General features: G+C 38.3%; 1 protein-coding gene across 1 annotated transcript; it reads left to right on the top strand.

The window, feature by feature from the left end:
• On the top strand, nucleotides 1-22452 carry LOC124855551 (otoferlin-like). Its single transcript, XM_047345510.1, has 42 exons — nucleotides 1-165; nucleotides 1559-1629; nucleotides 2124-2247; nucleotides 2332-2386; nucleotides 3092-3223; nucleotides 3312-3374; nucleotides 3467-3551; nucleotides 4441-4600; nucleotides 4703-4889; nucleotides 4974-5160; nucleotides 6090-6313; nucleotides 6509-6617; nucleotides 6706-6889; nucleotides 7841-7961; nucleotides 8057-8157; nucleotides 8250-8340; nucleotides 8425-8541; nucleotides 8671-8823; nucleotides 8927-9116; nucleotides 9962-10086; nucleotides 10165-10296; nucleotides 11934-12095; nucleotides 12180-12299; nucleotides 12399-12560; nucleotides 12827-12989; nucleotides 15205-15278; nucleotides 15437-15463; nucleotides 15565-15696; nucleotides 15835-15907; nucleotides 16888-17006; nucleotides 17113-17250; nucleotides 17346-17477; nucleotides 17597-17724; nucleotides 17837-18007; nucleotides 18162-18322; nucleotides 19412-19554; nucleotides 19653-19741; nucleotides 19847-19945; nucleotides 20082-20323; nucleotides 20482-20660; nucleotides 21575-21675; nucleotides 21862-22452. Exons 2-42 carry the CDS (start codon nucleotides 1584-1586, stop codon nucleotides 22040-22042), a joined length of 5382 nt encoding a protein of 1793 aa, XP_047201466.1. The 5' UTR covers nucleotides 1-165; nucleotides 1559-1583; the 3' UTR covers nucleotides 22043-22452.
• The last annotated feature ends 617 nt before the right edge of the window (nucleotides 22453-23069 follow it).

Below are 23069 nucleotides of genomic sequence, written 5' to 3'. Positions count from 1 at the left end.
TTTAACTTTGTGGCTTTATTCTGGGGGTTCTCTAAATGTCTAAAATGCTTATGTAGTGTTTCTTACATTTTCAGTGAAAGCAAATCAAGTTCTGGGTTTTTCTCTCAAAAGGAGAGCTCTAGGATCTACGTGGAGGAGAGAGCAGAGAATCATTTCTCGTATATGGTATGTATTATCAGATTGTTTCTAATGAGCCACACAATGCCAAGCAGAGATCAAATGTTGCACAGAAATGGTGGCATTTAGGCCACAGTGCTTTGCAGAGTACATGAATGACTTTCTTTGAGAAGGAACTTTTTCATGTCATTTTTTTTTTTTTCTTTCGATACCAAGATTTCTTAAAAAGTTCAAACTGCTTTTTGGTTTATCACCAATTTACACAAATGTGCACACTATTTGATGATGCCAAGCATGCTAAAATTTTATTTATTGGTCATGTAAGATTTCCTGTGCTATTACCTGTTTTTGGTAACTCATTTTAAAATTAATCAAAAACATGTAGAGGCAGTCCTGAATTCCAATAATTAATAATTACACCATATCAAGTAAAATAAGATAACCATTCTGAAAAAAATACGTGTGTATGTAGTCAGACCACTTTGTTGATTAATTTCTGCAGAATAACAAGACTTAGGTATTATTTTCACAATGCATGTGAAATTCATCCCCTCCAGTTGAAGTATTGGGGCAGATGATTTAAATAATTAAAAGGTCAATTTGAAGGTTCTGCCAAGGTGTGGCAGCACACTGATATTTCACTTAAAATAGTAGCAGATTTCTGAAGTATTCTTAATGTTTTTATTATTATCAAGTTGTACCTTAGCTTTTCTTATATTGGTGATTAGCTGTTGAGATGGAAGAAACGAGGCCTCAGCAGCCCTGCATACATAAATAGAAAATAACCAAATTAAACATTTTCTACAGCTTTAGTCTTTGATTACTAACCAGCAGAACTGGCTTCAGATATAAGTGGATTTTGAGGTTGCTCAACCCCATCAAAAAGGACAAGTTACACTGCCATGATAGGTTGACAGTTGTTTGAAAATGTTAGCAACAGTTATAATTTAAAGGTAATTTATTAATTTCTGTTATTGTGTCAATAGCACCAAAAAAAAAAAAAAAAAAACAGTTTAAAGACCCCAAAAAGTGCTTGAAATCACTTTTATCAAAATGTTTTTCTGAGTTCAGAAAAGAATACAGAATTTCTATAGATAAATAAATATTGACAAACAGATCCTACATGTGCTTTTTATGTAATAATTAATGTGAAGTGACTAATGTGTTTGTCATGCAAAACAAATTGTGTAATACATTTGATTCCTTAGTTGACTAAAAAAACAATCTGCTATTCAAATAATACCAGGCATAGGCTCAGTGGTGATTTAGTGGCTGGGGAGCTTAACTTGAGGTGAGGCACCAAATAAATTTCTGCTCAGGGCCTCATACCAGCTTGAGCCGGAACTATTAAACTGTATTTGGTCCAATAACACGGACTCCTTCTGTGTTTTATCCTCGAAACTGTGTTTTTATCCTCAAACTGATCATTTGTGTATTGCAGAGCGCTCAGAGAATACCTTTGAACCATGAAGCGCAGTAAGCACCGTGGACAAAAGGAGGACAAAGGCGGAGGTATCACCTTAGCTGGAGCATTGGATTCATGTCAACAAAGTCAGAAAGTCCTGTTTGATATTATACAAACAGACTCAGGCTGTTTCTCTTTAATGTAAAACATATTATCATAAACAATGTGGTAAATATATTCTCATCCAAGAAATGTGAGCACATATTTTTAGCCTATTTATTTAATCTTGCTGTTTGCTCCATTTTAATTGTAAATGTAAAAATGTAATTCAGCTGCAGATAAAAATGAATTTGCACGGAAAGTACTTCACATATCATTTTGCTTTTAAATGTTACATGCTATACTATAGGATATTTACATATCCTATATCGTTACTGATCTATGTAAACGTGGCAGGATGAATTTGAGAGTATCTTTTTCACAAAACACAATATTTCAGTAAACTGCACAATTCTGCCTGGAAGTTTTGAGCTTTAGTGCCATAAATAAAAATCTCTCCTATTTGATTTTTGTCTAACTATGTCTTTTGTATGATCCCCAGATGAACCAGCCATTTTGGAGACACAGAACATGGATCGTAATGGGATGTTAATGGGAGGCCCAGACCCTGACACCATCTCTTTGGCCTCGGTCACAGCTGTCACCACCAATGTATCAAACAAGAGGCAAGTGTTATTCTAATTGTCTGCCTTAGATTTTTTTGGGATTTTGTTAAACATCTTTAATTCCTCTGACTTGTTGTTGAACAGATCAAAACCTGACATCAAGATGGAGCCCAGCTCTGGACGACCAATGGATTACCAGGTAGAATAAAGTCACAGTAGAGTGTTCAGTCAATGACTTGCAAAAATATTTGTAGTTTGAGAACCTTTTCACATATTGCAACCACAAACTTCAATGTGTATTATCAGTATTTTATATGATATTCATAAAGTAGATCATTATTGGGAAGTTGAAGGAAAAGGATTGATAGTTTTCAAAATTTGAAAAGTGTTTCATGCATTTTTTTTCAGCCTATTTTAAATTTAAATTTAAACAGCTTTGGGGAAAAAGTTACACTGCACATTACTCTTAGGACACTGTATTCTTCATGAAACATGGTGGTGGTAGCATCATACTTTAGGAATGCCTCTCTTCAAAGATAAAGGAACCTCATTAGAGTTGTTGGGAAGATGGATTAAGCCAAATATAGTAATCCCTGGGGAAGAAAAAACCTGTTAGAGGTGGCAAAAGGAAGTTCAGCTCCTAGCAGGACAATGACCCTAAACATACCGACAAAGCTACAATGGAACATTTTAGATCAAACCACATGTGTTGGAAGAGCCCAAACTCAAGACCTAGAAGGTTTGCCTCTTAATGATTGGCCTTAGAAGCCACCCCCAAAAAGTGCAGCCAAACCTCAAGGTGTTAATGAACATGGACATACTACAGGTCAGAAGGTACAAGGTTCACAAGGTATTGTGCTGTATGTGATTTGAAGATATGAATCGATTGATGGTGTTGTTTCAGGTCAGTGTGACAGTGATTGAAGCCAGACAGTTGGTTGGCCTGAACATGGATCCGATGGTCTGTGTGGAGATCGGGGAAGAAAAAAAGTATACCTCTATGAAGGAGTCAACTAACTGCCCTTACTACAATGAAGTAAGTTAGTCATCATGATGTAGAGATAGGAAATTAACTCTTAAATTCACGGTTTATTCACTACAAAACAAACTGTTTTCTCCTCCAGTATTTTGTGTTTGACTTCCACGTCCCGCCAGATGTCATGTTCGACAAAATCCTGAAAGTGTCTGTAAGTCACTCTTTCCTTTGAACCGACTGACAGGAATTCCTCACCTGAGCACTGAGCTTTTTTTATGTGTACAATTTTTAACCTACTTGCAGGTAATCCACTCCAAAAATCTTCTGCGAAGTGGAACGCTGGTTGGGTCTTTTAAAATGGACGTTGGCACAATCTACTTCCAGCCAGGTCAGAAAACAACAACTTTTACCGTTTAACTCCTGATCAAGCACTCTGATGTACAGTTTTGGTCAGAGGTTTACTTATACTCATGAGCAGTTTGAATGCCTTAATAATTTTGGCCTTTTAAAGATTTATTTTAAGCATCTTCATTTGTGGTGGGATGATAATGCAACATACGAGTTCAGTAAATAAAAATTGTGTATATTGTTGTAGATAATCTCTTATCTACACAAGGTAGAAATTATTAATCCATCCTCAAGTATTTACATAAACTCCTTCTAATATCTGGCGAGCTCTGCTTAGTCAATGGCGAGCTAAAACTAACTTCATCGTGGACAGTGATACTGGTGTTTCACCATATTCTAGTTTATCATAGACCTGAGCCTTAAATGGAAATTATGTTCTTGAATGTTCTCTTAACCAATCTGAGGCTAACAGCTTGGGTCAGATGGCTAAATCTGGACACAGTGAGATAATGATTCCCACCACACACCAAACTTGGTTTTGGAATGAACAGGCCAGCATTAAGCTTCTGCAATGGCCTCAACTTCAACTTTGTTGAAAACTTATAGACTATGGTTAAAAGCTCTGTCTGTGGCAGGAAACCAACAAATTCAGAAGAAAACTACCAATTCTTAGGCACCAGCTCCCCTGCGACCCACTATGGAATAAGCGGTAGAAAATGACTGACTGACTGACTACCAATTCTGTGATAAGTTTGAACCTCAGCGCCAAATTTGTGTTTTTACAATTAATTTATTATGATTATTTATCATTATATCTTTTTTCAAAGCAAAAAGAACGGTTCAAATAAATCATAAGAACCCCAAAATTAAACTGACATTAATGCCAATGAGGAGTGTTTGAAAATTTACCAAAACTGTTTCTCTCACAGAACATCAGTTTTACCACAAATGGGCTCTGCTGTCTGACCCGGAGGACATTACAGCGGGCTCTAAAGGCTACGTTAAATGTGACATCGCAGTCGTGGCTAAAGGAGACACTATTAAAACTCCACATAAGGCCAATGAATCTGATGATGATGACATAGAGGGGTAAATAAAACCTTCTTTGACATCTGCTGTTTAACCCATGAAATGTCTCATTTAAAACTTAATACAGAAAAGTTATTGAGAAAAACATTCTTTCTGGGTCAGAAATCTGCTATTACCTGAGGGGGTTCCTGCAGAGCGACAGTGGGCTCGCTATTACTTGAAGATCTATAGAGCACAGGGACTTCCCAGAATGAACACCAGCATCATGGCCAATGTCAAAAAGGCTTTTATTGGAGAAAATAAAGACCTGGTTGATCCATACGTTCAAGTACTCTTTGCAGGGCAAAAGGTCAGTTGAAATAATTGTTATCTCCTGGTCTTTTTTGTTTATCTACAGGAATCAAACATTAACTAATTTATTATGTGGTTACAGGGGAAAACATCAGTACAAAAGAGCTGCTATGAGCCCATATGGAATGAGCAAATTGTTTTTACAGAGATGTTTCCTCCTCTGTGCAAGCGCATGAAGATCCAGATCCGGGACTCAGATAAAGTGAATGATGTGGCTATTGGAACACACTTCTTAGATTTGAAGAAGATTTCCAATGATGGGGACAAAGGTGATTGCTTATTAATTGCAAAATATTTGACATGGGCGACATGGCTTTCTGCCCAGGGTGGCACAGCCTGAGGCACGCAAGACGGCACCGTGATATTTTCTTATTGCTTATTTGCATTTCCAGTCAGTGGTAGTGGTTCCTGCCTGTGATGTGCACACAGTATGAGAATAATGATGACAACACTAGTTTGTGTCTGATTGGGGCCTATGACTCATACTAATCAAAAGTACCATTACAATTTATTTTTAAGGAGTCTGGACTGTGATTGACCATCTATGGTTCAAACTACTACATATTTGGGCTGATCAGACCTCGAGTGAATAATTAGGTTTAAATAAGATTATTTAAAACACAGTTGAGATTTGGGAAACCTTTCCTCTTTTTGTTAAAAATTAAGAAAATAATGATTTTTAATCATTTACTGGCAGTAGGACCTCCTTAGATTTAAATAGATGGGATAAACACATTATATACACTGACCAAACAACGCTGAACTTATTATTTTACAGTGATTATGGACACTTTAAGCTAGTTGTAGATCTCAAAAAAGGGATTCTTTTCTAAAAACTATTGTTGATATCAGTCTATCTGCCCAGCTACGTAGGAAACTATTATCAAACCAAATTCTTTTAGTTCTCAATGTTTCCAATAAGTTGCATAAAAATTTGTTTTTTGGGTGTGCATTTGGTTGTGGATGGGGGGCAGAAGAAAAGGACTCATCCAGGGCATCATTCATGCTAGAACTGCCACTGCTGGTAGGCTTGTTAAATTTACCTACAGAGCATTTCCTTTTCTCATGAAGACCAGTTAAGAACAATAAACACCTCGGTCACTTTAGGGGTTATCCAGTTGTTCAATCACTTTCTTTATGCACCTTGTAGTTCATTTCCAAATTACCAGGAACACATCCTTTACACCTTGTTTCTCAGGCTTCCTTCCCACATTGGGACCTGCCTGGGTGAACATGTACGGCTCCACCCGCACTTACACCCTGATGGACGAGTACCAGGAGCTAAATGAAGGACTTGGGGAAGGTGTCTCCTTCAGGGCCCGTCTGCTCATTAACCTGGGCGTAGAGATCCTGGACCCCTCCTCACCTGACATCACCAGCTCCACAGAGGTTCAGGTGGAGGGAGTGCCTAACATCTCTGAGGTGGGTCTCTGCTCTGGATGGGTAGCCATGGAATGGGAGCATATTGTTTCTGCTTCTGACAGGTCACTGTGCTGAGCTTATTGTGAATTATTAATAGCTCTAATTTAGCCCATCAAATGCATAATTAATAGTTTTTGCATTAATGAGGCTCTGTCTACACATGTTTGAATACACATGGTTGTATTTTTTCCATAGACTGCTACAGGGAAGGCTGAGGATTTCTTTCTCTTTGGGTCTTTCCTGGAGGCTACAATGATTGACAGAAAGATCGGCGACAAGCCAATCAGCTTTGAGGTCACAATAGGTATTCAGGCTATGTCTTTGTCACTGTGGACAGAGTGGGGTCAGAAATAAAGGTACAAGGTCCACATTTATACAGCTACTGTTTCCAGGTTACTATGGAAGTGAGAACGATGGAGTCATCCAGCCTAAATCAAAGGGGAAGAAGGGTGGCGGCGAAGGTGCTGAAGAGGAAACCGAACTGATACACAACTCCAGCGATGAGGAGATGGACAATGACGGAGACCTGATTTCAGTGTCATCTTCTCCACCTATGAAACCTGTCATCACCGACCGGTCAGAGCAGTTATATTATAATACAGTCAAACAGTAAAACAACGAGCAAAATGATGATGTGGAAGGAAATATTACATAGTTTTTGGATGTTTTTTTTTTTTTTTTATTTTGTTTGCAAATTTAAAGTAATCATCATCAATTCTGACGAACCTTCTTGTCACTTCTGGAGAAAGCATTCCCACAACATGATGCTGTGACCACCATGCTTCACCACTGGGATGGTGTAGTCAGAGTGATGTTATTTATCTACTACACATTTTATATGTAAGCCACAAAGATCAAGTTTGGTTTCATCAGATCAGGGCAGCAGCGCATATTTGCTGTGTCTCCTACATGGCTTGTGGCAAACTGCAAGCAGGACTTTTTATAGGTTTCCTTCAATGATGGCTTTCTTCTCTCCACTCTTCCATAAAGGATAGATTTGTGGAGATCATGAGTAATCATAATGCTTTTCAGTCCTCCACCTGAGCAGATGTGTGTGTCTGCAGTTATTCCAGAGTAGATATTGGTGTTGTTCACTTATGTTCCCTAGCAAATCTCTGAGGCCACTTGTATTTATACTGAGATTAAATTACATGCATGTGGACTCTACTTATAATTAGGTGACTTCTAAAGACAGTTAGCATGGGATCTGATCTTATCTTAGTGGTACCAGAGTAAAGGGGCCTGAAAACAAATGTTTGGCTCACTTTAATTAGTAAAAACGTTTGAAAACCATGCATCACTTTCTTCACACATCACAATTACATGCTACCTTGTGTTCGGTATCATATAAAATGGAAATAATATAAACTAATGTTTGTGGTTTTTGTGTGAAAAATGTAAAAATTTAATTTTGCTGTGAATTGTTTTGCAAGGCTCTGTAGAAGCCTATTGTTGCATTTTGTAAATACAGCTTAAAACTACAATTTTCAAAGCTCAATACACCGTGGCTCTTGTTTCGATCCACAGAAACTATTTTCATCTGCCCTATTTTGAGAGGAAGCCATGCATTTACATCAAAAGTTGGTGGGAGGATCAGAGAAGAAGGCTGTACAACGCCAACATCATTGATAACATTGCGCACAAACTGGCAAGTGGACGCTTCAATAATAGCAAAGGGATTCTGAATCATTTAAGTTACAGCTACCAACACGTCTGAGTCTGATGTTCACTTGTTTTTTGCAGGAGGATGGACTGAACGATGTGCACGAGATCATCAAAACAGAGAAGGCTTATCCTGAACGTAGACTAAGAGGTGTTCTCGAAGAACTCAGCCAAGGATGCAGGTCCATTTGCTTCCAAACCTAAAACTAAAGAAACAACCAGTCTGTTTTAATGAATTCAAATGTTAACACTGACCAACATCATGTTCTTTTAGTCAGTTTGTTTCTTTGGCAAACAAGGACCACAATCAATTTGGCAGAACCAAACTTGACAGAGAGAGACTGAAGCTGTGCTTGTCAGAAGTGGTATGTCAGCTGACGATATCTTATTTTCCTGCTGTTTGTGGAGTATATATTTGCATTGTTTTACTGAATGTCCTCTGTTTTTAGGAGGCCATTGGTCAACAAGCTAAGTCCATGAGGACCCAGGTGAAAAAGAGCACAGTCAGGGATAAACTCAAGCTGGCTCAAAACTTCCTTACAAAGCTACGCTTCCTGGCCGATGAAGTAAAACCTGCACCAAATGAGTCAATTCATAACTACTCAATTTTGCAACAACAGATAATGTACTGTAGTATCTTCCATAATATATATATATATATATATGTTTAAATTAAATTTGTGTTTTTATTGCAGCCTCAGCACAGTGTTCCTGATGTTTTCATTTGGATGATAAGTAACGGGAAGCGCATTGCTTATGCACGTGTTCCTTCCAAAGACATCCTTTACTCCAGTATAGATGAGGAAAGGGGGAAAGATTGTGGCAAAGTCAAAACTATTTTCCTCAGGGTGGGTTTAAAGTAATCCACTTCAATTTATGTTACTGTTACTTCTTTTATTTATATTGATCTGAAGTTCAAGAAAAATCTGAATATTATTTTGTCCATCAAAGATCCCTGGTAAAAAAGGTTTCGGACCTGCTGGTTGGACGGTGCAGTCCAAATTAGAGATTTATCTGTGGCTGGGTCTGAACAGGCAACGCAAAGACTACCTGAGTGGCCTGCCCAACGGGTTTGAGGAAAATAAATTGTCCAAGGGGCCTGGCCTGCCTTCTTCACCACCCATCAGCCTAACCTACATGAGTAAGACCATCAACTGGCACAATAAATCACATATGCTTACTTTAACACAAAACGCTTTTTCTAAAGTGATCATTTTAGATAATTTTACAATATACTTTCTGAAGCTTTCCAGGTACTTTCTGGAACTCCTGTAGCTTTCCCTGGAAATCACTGATTACTTTTCTGGAGCCTACTGGTTGTGTTTCCAGAACTTGCCAAGTAGTTATTTTCCCAGGACCACAATTACTTCCTGGAACTTACAAGATACTTACCTATAACTTTCCTGGAATGTATTGGTTACTTTTCCAGAATGTACCACAGACTTTGCTGGAACTTACTGGTTATTTTCCCAGAACATACCAGGTACTTTATGGAACTTAACAAGTACTTTCATATAACTTTCCTGGAAGTTACTGGTTACATTTCCAGAGCTTACTAGGTATTTCCCTGGAGCGTTCTTGTTACCTTCAAGTTACCTCCCTGAAACTTAGTTGGCCATTTCAAGAACTGGGCTGTAATATGAGCTGACATAATGAAGTATATTCCTGGAACTTTTATGGCACGTACTACTTAATTTCCAAGACCTTCCTGGTACTTTCAGGATCTGGGTTATATTATGAGGTGATTTCAAAAGCACTAGGTAAGTTCTGGAACATTACCTCTAAGTTCTGGGAAAGTAGCCTCTAGGAAAGGAATGGACCACATTATCTAGTTCTACTGGATATTTGAAAATTCTGGCACATTCCACAACAGTTAGGATATTTTGTGTATTACTGATTTTAGTGACAGATATGTAAGAAAATATATATTGTATTTAAATGTCTTTAAGTTACATTACATATAATAGGCTGAATGTTTCCCTGCAGTGAAGCAAATTTTCCAGCTCAGGGTCCATATGTACCAGGCTCGCAGTCTGTTTGCTGCTGACAGCACAGGTCTGTCTGATCCGTTCGCACGAGTTTTCTTCTCAACCCAAAGCCAAGTCACTGAAGTGAGTTCTAACAAGACTTTTTTTAATCCAGCTTTTACCAAAAAAAAGAGGACAAACAAATACTCTGGTATTTTCCAGGTGCTGGCTGAAACCCTCTGCCCCACATGGGACCAGCTGCTGGTGTTTGAGAATGTGGAGTTGTTTGGGGAGGCCTGCGAATTGAGAGATGATCCACCAATTATTGTTATTGAGCTCTATGATCAGGACACAGTGGTGAGGGCAGTTTTCATATAGAGATGTCTCAAGGTCCTAATTTCTGTTCATAGGAGTGAAGGCTCTTCCTTTGAACAGTACAAATGTCATAGCAGCTGTTTTATTATTCTTCATTTTAATCATTATAATTAGGGATGTCCTGATCAACAGTATTTTTGTCCCTGATGGCAATTTGTTTATTTAAAGTATAGCCCTCTGTTGATACTGAGTTATACTTCAATACTTCATTAAAATAAATGTCCACACTTGAATTAAATAAATAAATTACATTTTATCAGTGTAACTCTTATTCACAAACTTATGACATTCCGGATGATGTAGTCACTTCTGCTTCTCTTGACATATACTATGTCCCAACCAGGGTTTCTGCAAGACAACCATAAAATCCTGCTCCAACACAGGGTTAAAACCTGCATAACTTTGTGACATTTTTCTAAAGATAAAACAAACACGACAAATAGAGCTACAGTCTGCATTAAATGCATGTGATACCCTGTAAATATTTTCATGGTGAACAGTTTCCTGAAGTGCTAGGCTAACACTTGCATGCTTATTCTCTGTTTTCATTTTACTCATTAATAATTCGGCTCGTAACATATTTTAGAGCAGGGCCAGTTAATTGTTTGTGGAGAAAACCGACAGAAAAAGTTATATTCCTCCTTCATACATAAAGCAATTTGCTTTTAACATTTTCAAATTCAATGACTAGTAGCTCTCTGCTACACTGAAAGCTATCTGGACATATAAGAAAAGTGCACAGATCAAGTCATATGAAATAGATATATATAAACACAGTTTCTATAGCACCGTTTTTCAAGTCCTGCTCAAATAAATAGACCATTGTTAAATTGTTAATATTGGCCACACAGAGGCGGCTTCAGGGAGTCCCACAATGATCATTTAAAAATGCTTTGATCAGGACACCCTCACTTATTATCCAACAATCTGTCTTTAAATTTAAATGTGATCTTTTGTTTGTGTCAACATCAACTTAACATGTTTCATATTTAAATGAATGTTTGCTGACTGACAATTTTATATTTGCTCCTGACAATAACAACAATGTTTTGGATGACCCTTTGGATAAGTAGAGTGTGGATTGTCTTGATATACTATAGCGGAATTTTAAAGTGTGCAGAGTAGATTGTATTCAAAGGCATGCAAGAAGAATAAGATAGGTCCACAAGGGCAAATAGATGGACCCTTCATGAATGTCTTATTCCTGTTGCATTCCTTTCGGTGAAAGTTTGTGCTTTTGTATGTGGCCATCAAAGTATTTGACTCTTTATAACCACTAACTGCAAGAAAGATTTGGCTTCGCAACTCTCAGATGCAGGTTTTTGAACTGTTCTTTGACTTTACACAGACATCTATTTTGCAGTTTACTGGTTATTTGTAGGGATTTTATATTTTTGCTATCCTTGCATCTTTAGAGATTTTTAATCTTGAAACATGTGCATCTTAAGCCATGTTTCTTGATGTTAATCAAAAACATGAATATTGACACTGCAATCATCTTTCTTTAACTTTAATGAAAACATAGTGTAGTCAACTGTGATATACAGGGTATGATGGTTATTTATTAAAACATACAGTCCAGATTTCATGTTTAATCGTCCACTCTATGCTCAAAGGGTAAAGCTGACTTCATGGGCAGGACCTTTGCTAAGCCTGTGGTCAAGATGGCAGATGAACACTACGGGCCCCCTCGTTTTCCACCCCAGCTGGAGTACTATCAGATCTACCGTGGGAACGGTGCTGCTGGAGAAATGCTGGCAGCCTTTGAACTTCTTCAGGTCAGTTCAAGGCAGTTTGGACACTCAGGCTGTCCACCTGTGAGCTTTAGATTCCTGTGGTTTCACACTGCTGTCATCTCTCAGATTGGCCCGAATGGAAAAGCAGACCTTCCTCCCATAGATGGGCCTACAGATATGGACCGTGGCCCAATCCTGCCTGTGCCTCTTGGGATTAGACCAGTGCTCAGCAAGTACAGGATTGAGGTATAAGCTTCGCTATAACTTTCAAAACCTCAGTGATTGTTGAAGATGTATTTGTAGAAAGTTCAACACAAGACAACATGTAAATTCTGCTTCTTCTAGGTTTTGTTCTGGGGCTTGAGGGACTTGAAGAGGGTGAACCTTGCCCAGGTGGATCGGCCTCGTGTGGACATTGAGTGTGCTGGAAAGGGAGTTCAGTCTGCCCTCATTCCCAACTACAAAAACAACCCCAATTTCAGCACCCTTGTCAAGTGGTTCGAAGTGGTACTGTTATTCCTTTCTGTTATTCAAATGCAAATACCCTGGATCCATATCTGAAATAAAAACTACATTGCTTCAGAGTCTGGCATATACCCTTTAAGAATTTAAATAATCATGCTATAAAAACTAGACGAAACATGTTCTTTGGCTGAGTAACAATATTAATAAGTACTATTTCATACAATCACACTAGAAGTATTAAGATCCAACATGTGATTGTCATTCCTTTAGATTAACCATTTCAAAAAATCTTTTATTGTGTTTGTTAGGATTTGCCAGAGAATGAGCTGCTTCACCCCCCGCTGAACATCCGTGTTGTGGACTGCAGAGCGTTTGGTCGCTACACTTTGGTTGGCTCTAACGCTGTTACCAGCCTACGCAAGTTCATCTATCGGAAATCAAATAAGCAGGACAACAACTGGTCCACTACGGGTATAACCTAATCCCCTGGGGTCAGACCGTGCCATGCAAAAGTATTCATAGCACTTTTATGTTTGACATATTTTATCACATTACAGCCACACACTTGGGGCTAGGTTAGGTACACATGGATCAGCAATTAAAATCCACAGGTTATAGTTTTGAGCTAACCATGATGTTCTTTCTACTATGTTTATTGCCTAGATATTTAAATACTCTGTACAAAAAGACAAACTACCACTGTATGACATTAAATCAGACTAAAGAATTTCTGATTTACTGTAGGTCAGTTAGGATTATGAAAATAATGTTTATTTATCACATGCCACCATTACAAGAGAGAAAATATTTTATAACCTTCCTTAAATTCATTTGTTTAATACATACATACAGTAAGATTAGTGTGCCTTTAAACAGTTAAGGAAAGCAATTTAGGATGTTTAAGCTCCTAACAGGTTACTTCACAATATTTGAGTAAAATGGAGGTAACTTCTAAAGCACACTGCTTCCTTGTATGACATCATGACAAAGAAAGAAGAACCACCAAGGTATTGGAAGGACAATTGTGGACCTCAGCAAGTCTGGTTCCTCGGTGGGTACAATTTCAAGATGACTGAAGGTGCAACAATGTACTGTTTAAACAAATATATGGAAGTATAAACCCCACTGAAAGGTCTGGCCATCATATCATCCAGGGAGTAAGGGGGTTCTGTGTCCAAGAGATGTTTTTGGTGCAAAATGTGTTTATCAACCCCAGAACAAAAGCAAAAGAGCTTGTGAAGATGCCGACTGAAGCTGGTAGGAGACTGTCATTATCCACAGTAAAATAAGTTGCACATGTACATGTGCTGAAAAGCCACTCAGTGAAGAAGAAGCCATTATGTCAAAAGCAACATATAATGACAGAATACAGTTTGCAATGCACTCAGGGACAAGACCATCATTTTTGGAGACATGTCCTGTGGTTTGTTGAAACTAAAATGGTGTTTGTGCATAATGACCAACCACACATTTGGAGGAAAATGGTGGAAGTTTGCAACCCGGAGAACATATCACAATTGTGATGTAAGGGTATGATTGTCATGTTGTGTTTAAGGATGGACCCAAGTGCAGAATGTGATTGGGGAAAACCACATTTTAATATTAATAAAAGGAACTTACCAAGCAATGAAGAATGGCAGGAAAACTAATCCAGAATCCAGAGCACAACAACAGAGGCAACTGAATGAATACAGCAGGAAACAATGAGAAAACAGGAGTTTATGTACTGAGGAAGGGGAGGAAAATGGCAAGCAGAAGAGATTTGGAGCAACTGTGGCAGAGGGAAGGCAGAGAAACTGAAGGAGGGAAGCTAATTAACACAGATCAGGGGGCAGAGATACAAAGAGAATACAAATCAGTGAAGGCAAAGACAAACAGAGATGTTACAGAAATAATTCTAAAAGAACAAAGGACATGAGAATAAACTAAATACAAAGAAATTAACCAATCAGGTAACATCTTGCAACCATAAATAGCACAGGAAAAACTATCCAAAGAAGAGAAAACCAAAGGAACAAGAACAAGAAAAATGATCACTAAAGAAAATCAAAATCCAAACACCTCATGATTGTGACAGTGATAGTGTCATGTTGTGAGGGTGCTTTGCTGCCAGAGGGACTGGTGCACTGCACAAAATGGCATCACGAGGATAGAACATTATGTGGAAATATTAAAGTTACATCTCAAGACCATCAGCCAAGAAGTTAAGGCTTTGGTAAGAATAGGTCTTCCAAATGGACAAAGGCTTTGATCATACCACAAAATTAGTTACAAAGTGACTTAAGGACAACCGAATCAATGTTTTGGAGTGACCATCAAAAAACCCTGATCTTTGTCCCACAGACATTTTGTGGGCAGAAGTAAAAATGTATTTTCAAGCAAGGCAGCCAACAAACCTGATTCAGTTTTATTAGTTCTGTCAGAAGGAATGGGCCAAAATTCCAGCAAACTATTGTGGCATACAGTTTTGATCAGAAATTATATCTATTACTAAGGAAATATATGTAAACCTCTGAATTTAGAGAAAGGTTTCAAACGAAACCTCTCAATACTGGCATCCTATTTGACCTGAAACAGGAAAGGTTTAGTTTGATTTAATGTCAGATAATGAGAAAAAAAAAGTTTATGTGTCTTTATATAGTATATGTAAATATCTGATTTCAATTGTATGTTGTTTGTCTTTCAGAGGAAATTATTGTGGTGAGCATTGAAACTGAGCCTGCTTTTAAGAAGATGGATACTGTGGTCAAACTGGACTCTGTAAGCTAAATCTTTTTTAACATTGATTCAAAGACTTAAACCAGGTCATAAAGACTGCATATGTCAATGCAAGTACAGGATGATCTGCATTTTTAAATTACCGAGAAAAAAACAAATATTTGTAAATGTGCCTGTACAATCTGCTGTTTTCTCCCCAGTGCTCCGAAGCTGTGGTCAAAGTCGAGGTGAGCAGAACACAAGTAGTTACTTCTAATCAAAATGAAAAATAATTGGTGTTGACTTTACAATATCTGACAATATCCATTGTATGGGTTACTCGAAAAAGGACGATGACAAAGATGAGAAGGGTAAAAAGAAGAAGAGGAAGAAGGGGGACGAACCTGAAGAGGAGGAACTTGATGAGAGCATGTTGGACTGGTGGTCCAAATATTTTGCCTCCATTGAAACGTTAACAGAGGTAACAGTTTTGTTCTTGCTAAACTATGTTCAAAACCTGTTAGCTCAAATATAAATACAACTGTATTCTGTAAAGAACTGTGCATCTTGCTTTAATTTTAAATAAGTAGAGTGAAAAAATACTGTCCTACTGTTGTAGGCTCTCAAGGCTCAAGAGGCAGCTCTCTCAGATTCAGAAGAAAAGGAAGACATGGACATTGCTGATGGTGGAGGTGAAAACAAAACCCCCATTAAATATAACATCTTGATATTCTAAAAATCTATTTATATGATTTATTGGCTTTACAGAGCCTAAGCCAACTATGCTATAATCATCTATTTCATTTAATATGAAACACAGGCAGTTTTTAACTTTTAAAAGCTCAACAATTATGTAGGTTTCTACTACAGTGCAATGGCTTAATTCTCAGTATTTAAAGGCCAAAAATAATTTCATCGAGATGTTGACACAAATCCATACAACTTGTTGGTTCTTTGCTCAATGAAATAACAGCGAATTGTGACCCTGAGAGAAGAAGCATTAGTTGTGGAGGTCCTCAACAATCCATCTTGGGGTCATTTTTTTTTATATATAATGTTTTCACGCTTTACATTTCATCCGCACAATTTGAGGAAATCTTTGATTGTGATACTGCTGAAGATTGCTATAAGAATATCAATTATGATATTCCAGTTTTTTTTTTGTTTCTTAACACAATAGTGCCCACCACTCTCTATGAGCTCTAGCATCTCTCAAATAAATACTTCTGCTTTGGGCATTAATAAAACTTTGATTTTATTCAACTTGCCAAATACATCATAGCTATGCAGAGCATGAATGCATGACACATGACTAATTATATCCTACCAAAGGTTGCATCCAAGCAGTCTTTTGCGACTGCAATATTCCACACAGATATTGAGATGCCCATTCCAAGAAGCTAGGTGATGAACAGCTTACCTAATGTGGTAAAAAAATATATTTCTAAGCTCAGTTATTCATAAGTATACAGTTATCTTTCATAAATGTGAAGAAACAAAAAACAGTCAAGATGTAAGTGTTCAGTCCAGAGGTGTCTAATACATTGAAATATTTCTTGAATGCATTAAAAGTAGTCAATTTTAGGCTAAAATTATGGCTTGGTGCTCTGCCCCATTACTGACTCTCTCATTACCCTTTTTCTTTCTGTCTTCATGGCTTACTTTCATTCAGAGATCAAAGCTGATGACTCTCCCGTAAAAGGCCACAAGAGAGGAAAAGGAAAAAAGGACAAGAAAAGGCCCACTGTGGATACATTTGAAAGGAAAAAGCCAAAGTTGGATGAGTTGAAGGTGGAGGATGACTAAATGTGATGTATTTTTATGTCATCCAAGTGGATGTGTAAGTTTAGCAAGGTTAAAAGAGGTCTAAATCCGTGTTGTCTGTTCCCAAAACAAGGTGTATCCTAAGGAACTGGAAAGTGAATTCGACAACTTTGAGGACTGGCTGCACACATTCAGCCTGTTCAGAGGAAAGGGCGGTGACGACGATGACCAGAATGTGACAGATGAGGACAGGATTGTTGGCAAATTCAAGGTGAAATATTATCCATATGAACATTTAAAAGTTTATCATTGGTGATTTGTGTTTTTGCTTTGTTCCATTCTTTTCCTTTAATTGTTCCGTTTTAGGGTTCACTGTGCATGTACAAAGTGTCAGATGATATGCCCAGAGACATGAGCTTCGACTCCAACTTAGGAATGTTTCAGAACATTCCCAACAATGATCCTATTAATGTCCTCGTACGCATTTATGTCATCAGGGTAAGCCTATGTGCTCTGAGCCTCTATGTATATTGATGCGATTACTCTTTCAGGAAAAACAAAGTCATATCTACAAGGATTTTCTGTGTTTTGAAGTGATGCTGTTATTTTATTAACAGGCAACCGATCTGCATCCAGCAGACATAAACGGAAAGGCTGACCCCTATATTGCAATCAAGCTGGGAAAAACAGAGATCAAAGACAAGGAGAACTACATTTCCAAACAGCTAAACCCTTTGTTCGGCAAGTAAGTGCTGGAAAAAAGGCTGAATTTCTGAACAGATTCTAAATAACAGCAGCTTATTAAATTTTCACTTTGTTCTTACATTTGAATGAAAGTGCATTTCTCATGGTCTTAGATCTTTTGACGTGGAGGCGACATTCCCCATGGATTCCAGTCTGACAGTATCAATATATGACTGGGACCTGGTGGGAACAGATGATCTGATTGGAGAAACAAAGGTCGATCTGGAGAATCGTTTCTATAGCAAACACAGAGCCACGTGTGGTATTTCATGCAACTATGCCATGTAAGAATCTAAGACCTACCTCATAGCATTAAAGCAAAGTATGTGTACTTTTTGAAGTAATTAAGGGTAGAGTTTTGCTACACGTAGCCTGTAAAATTTTTACTTCATAGTATAACTTTACATATAAATGTACTTTAACATGTTTATTACATAGCCATGGTTACAACGTGTGGCGAGACCCTATGAAACCCACTCATATCCTAGCTAAACTATGTAAGGACGGCAAACTGGATGGCCCGCACTACGGCCCCGGAGGAAGAGTGAAGGTGGAGAACCGTGTCTTCATGGCACCAACTGAGGTCGAGGATGAAAATGGTATCTTTAAATTGTTGGTTTCTACCACTTCATTGATCTGATGTTAAAATGCTAATACTTGCATGCTAGATAGTGGACTTGCAGATGCAATTTCTTGCAAAAAACGTTTATGGCCCTTGAACACCACTACATTTTGTCACATTACAACCACAGACTTCATTAGGTGTTAATGTGATGGACCAACGCAAATAGCAAACAACTGTAAAGTTGAAGGGGAAAAGCGTGGCATGCTTTTGTATTAAACTATTCTCGTTCTAACTAAATGAATTCCAGGGCAACCAACTGCCTTCAGAACCTGCTTAATCAGTAATAGAGTGCATTTAATCTCAGAATAAACACAGCTGTTCTCTAAAGGACTCAGTGGTTTGTTAGAGAACATTGACAAACAAACAGCATCATGAACACCAACAAGCATGTCAGACAGGATAGGGATAAAGTTAGGAGGAAGTCTAGAAATAAGAAGTCCTATTTGGAATGTGCCATAATCCATGAAGGGGGCACATCAAACATGTTGAAAAAGGTACTCTGGTCAGATGAGGCATCAATTAAATTTTTGGCCCACATGTGAGACATTATGTGTGAGATAAACTTACCCTGCACACCTTATCGCCACAGTAAAACGTGGAGGCAGCATCATGCTGTGGGGATGCTCAGCAGGGAGAGGGAAGATCGTCAGAATCAACTGGAAGGTAGATGGAGCTAAATATAGGGAAATTATGGAAGAAAACCCGTTAGAGGTTGCAGAAGACTTAAGACTGGAGTGGATGTTCACCTTCAAATCAAAGCACATTCAGGAGTTCGAATGGCCCAACGTCTAGGCCTGAATCAAATTGAGAATCTTCAAAATTTGCTGTTCACATATGCTCTCCATCTAATCTGACTGACCTTGAGCTATTTTGCAAGTAAAAGTCTCTAGATATGCAAAGCTGGGAGAGACATTCCCCAAAAGACTTGCAGCTATTGTTACAGTAATAGGCCCTTCTACAAAGAGTTGACTTAGGGGGGGCTGAATGCAAATGCACAGCACGTAAGACATTCAAGAAGTATGAATACTTTTGCAAAGTACAGATTTGTGACGATGTTTGACAGGTTTAAAGAAGCAGACGGATGAACACCTTGCTCTGACTGTGCTGAGGCACTGGGAGAAAATTCCCAAAGCCGGGTGCAAACTTGTCCCAGAGCATGTAGAGACCAGACCGCTATTGCATCCGGATAAACCAGGAATCGAACAAGTATGTTAACGTCACCCTAAAGCTGTCACAGATTTGAATTCCTGCTGTTCGTTTGCATCTTAAAAGGCGACTCTCATTATTTATTTAACTGTGTTCAGGGAAGAATTGAGATGTGGGTGGATATGTTCCCCAAGGATAAGACTGCACCCGGTCCCTCTCTTGACATTTCACCACGAAAACCAAAGAAGTATGGATCAAAGTTTTTAGGAGCCCTGCATAAAGGATCAGTATCCAAAACACTGCTGATACATTTCTAAACTTATTATAAATGACATCAATTTTTTTTGTGCAGGTTTGAATTGAGGGTCATCATTTGGAACACAGATGAGGTTGTTTTAGAGGATGATGACATCTTCACTGGCGAGAAATCAAGCGACATCTTTGTGCGAGGGTAAACGTGTGCTTGTGGCTTCCTTTTTTTTTTGTGCAACTTTTCTTAATTGCACATCTAGACAAGTGCAAATTTTCCATTATAAGGATTAAATCTACAACTTTTGTATCTGTTTGCCCTTAATCTATGACAACAGATGGCTGAAAGGACAGCAGGAGGACAAGCAGGACACTGACGTCCACTACCACTCCATCACCGGAGAGGGCAACTTCAACTGGCGCTTCGTCTACCCTTTCGACTACCTGGTGGCTGAGGAGAAGATAGTCATCTCAAAAAAGGAGTCCATGTTTGCCTGGGATGAAACCGAGTATAAGATCCCCCCTCGACTTAATCTCCAAGTGTGGGATGCTGATCACTTCTCTGCTGATGATTTTCTGGGTATTCTTTCCAGGAGTTCATTTGCGCGTTGATCAACAAATTAAATTACATAAAACATGCAATTATTGAGATTGTTTTTGATTGAATGTTAATGGACTGAATAGTTCTGTTGTTTCAAAACTCTCTTTAAGTTTAGTAAAAACAAAATGTCTCTATAGGTGCGATTGAGCTGGACCTGAACCGTTTCCCTCGTGGTGCAAAGACAGCCAAGCAGTGCACCATTGAAATGGTGACAAACGAAGCTGAGATGCCCCTGGTCTCCATCTTCAAGCAGAAGAGGATTAAAGGCTGGTGGCCATTTGTTGCCAGAAACGAAGAAGATGAATTTGAACTCACGGTGGGTGACAGCACAGACCAAACAAAAGAGTTATTCTAAATCGAACAGCTATAACACTATTTCTGCCATAGCAACACATGATGCAACCACCACCATGCTTGACAACTGTCATTCTTAGGTTTAAAACTCTCACTTTGACTCCTCCAAACACAGTTCTTGTTTTTGTGGCCAAATAACTCAACCTTTATCCCATCTGAACATTATGGCTTTTTTCAGAAAGCATCTGGCTTGTCCATTTGGGCAACAGTAAGTTTTAATCGGGCTGAAAGGTGGTGAGTTCGGCACCAGAAAACGTATTTCTTGATATGTATCCTCTAAGTCCACTTGGATCTTAAACTTGCTTCATTGTGTTCAAGCATCTTCCTGATTAGTTTTGGGTGAAACTGTTCATACTAGGGAAAGAAAACTGAGTTTCAACAGGATAAACATCCCAAACACAATAAATAAAGCAGGCTAACATTAATCTTCAGCAACGTTGCCAATCTCAACCCTATTGAAAATTTGTGGACTCCGTCAAAGCAGGGTCTTTGCCAAAAAAATGTGTTTGGTTTCTCTGTAACTTGCTAAGAGAGATTTATCCAAATATTAGTGAGAGTGTATGTACAGAGGAGGAAATCCAGGAGAAATAAAATTTTGCCCAGCAAAGTAAGTATAACCCCCTGAATAAAGGGAAGGGCTTAAGAACAACATTAAAGCCTTACATTAATATTGCAATCATACACCTGATGAGTACATGTAAACTGCTTGCTGGTACTGTGCATTTTGACTCAATCCAATTTTTTAAAGTATTATTTTTCTTTGCATTCTTAAACAAACATCAATTTCCTTCTTAACTGGGAAAATGTGTCATACTTGTTGGAATACAGGTATTCTGTGTAACCCAACATGACAAATTAAGCTTCTTGTGTCTTCAGGGTAAAGTGGAAGCTGAGCTGCACCTCCTCACAGGGGAGGAGGCAGAGAAAAGCCCAGCAGGAGAGGGACGCAACGAGCCTGAGCCTCTGGAGAAACCCAAGTATGAAAGATGTGCTCCTTTCACCCCAGTTTTTCTCTGTGACACTTTTGAATATATTTGGCGAAAGTGTTTATATGTGCATGAAGCTCCTCCTTCATACATACTATGTGCAAACATATGTTTATGCTGAAGAAACAGCTTTTCTCAAATGTGCTCAAATGTGTTCGGCTCTCTGTGCCCCAACAGCCGCCCAGATATTGCCCTCCTCTGGTTCCTTATTCCGCTCAAAGCCGCAAAGCACCTGGTGTGCGACCAGTACAGGTGGCTGACCATCAAGATTGTCACGGCGGTCCTGCTACTGGCTATATTAGGCCTTTTTCTCTACAACATGCCTGGATACATGGTGAAGAAAATGTTGGGAGCTTGAGAGCAAAACAGGACGAGGTTTTCACTTTTTTTCAAATAGTGTGCCGTAACACAATAGCTTCTGTTGTTTTTTTTTTTTTGTCTTTTTCCAAATTCCTGATGTGCTACTAACAGGGCAATATAACAACAAAAATAATCTGATGTTGATTTGAGCATATGAGTTGTTTGTCATTAATGTGTAAAAATCTCATTTTGCTACTGTTGTTCTGATATTTCGGCTGCTGTTTTTTGTTTGTTTTGCTTCTTGAAATGTTTCTTTTGTTCGCATTTGATTAGAATGGATAGGATCACAATTTCATTGAAAATTATGTAAGGGTATTTCACATAGTTTGCTTGTTTTCAGAATTTCTTGCTTCTGCTTTTCTGTATGATGTATCAAATTTGTGAATAAAATTCCCTCTGGACACCTCAGTTGTCCTCTGATTATGCCATTTAAATGCATATATGTGAGGTATGTACAGTTTATTTCAAAAGTATTGAAACTGTTTGAGTTTTTCACATTTTTTCATGTTACAACCATAATAACCATTGTATTTTAATGCAATCGTAAGAGATAGACAAACACAGAGGAGAACATAATGGTCAAGTAATCTAAAGCAGTCTAAAGCATGCTTAGTTTTTTATATTTTGCAAAATAATGCTGATGGTGAGTTCAGGGTGATGTGGAGTGTTACTTTTCATGTTGTGCATCTAGGCAACAGTTTCGGCCCCATTTAACCAGATGTTTGGGTCCTTTACATGGCTTTTGGCAAGCTATAAACTGGGCTTCGTGTGGCTGTTTTTTGATAATGGGTTTCTTCTAGCTCCTGTTCCAGAAAAATTTGTTGTTTGCAATTTGCTGCCATCCGCTGGTCATAAATTGAAATGACACCATGTCATGGTAAATGTGGATTATGTTAAACTAGCGCAGTTTTTTCTCTTTAAAGAATTTCAATTCAATTCACTTCAATTCAGTTTATTTATATAGCGCCAATTCACAACACATGTTGTCTCAAGGCACTTCACAACAGTCAAGTACATACATTCCA

This window comes from Girardinichthys multiradiatus, chromosome 19 (genome assembly GCF_021462225.1).
Source record: "Girardinichthys multiradiatus isolate DD_20200921_A chromosome 19, DD_fGirMul_XY1, whole genome shotgun sequence".
Taxonomy (NCBI): Eukaryota; Metazoa; Chordata; class Actinopteri; order Cyprinodontiformes; family Goodeidae; genus Girardinichthys; species Girardinichthys multiradiatus.
Note: the sequence above shows the minus strand (reverse complement) of the source record. Positions and strands in the feature narration are given on the sequence as shown.

Excerpts from the sequence above, each read along its gene's own strand:
- LOC124855551 (XM_047345510.1), top strand. The coding sequence starts at position 1,584 with ATGAAGCGCAGTAAGCACCGTGGACAAAAGGAGGACAAAGGCGGAG. Across the intron at positions 15,279-15,436 it reads CTGTGGTCAAACTGGACTCT|TGCTCCGAAGCTGTGGTCAA; the intron begins GTAAGCTAAATC and ends TTTTCTCCCCAG. Across the intron at positions 20,324-20,481 it reads CTCTGCTGATGATTTTCTGG|GTGCGATTGAGCTGGACCTG; the intron begins GTATTCTTTCCA and ends ATGTCTCTATAG.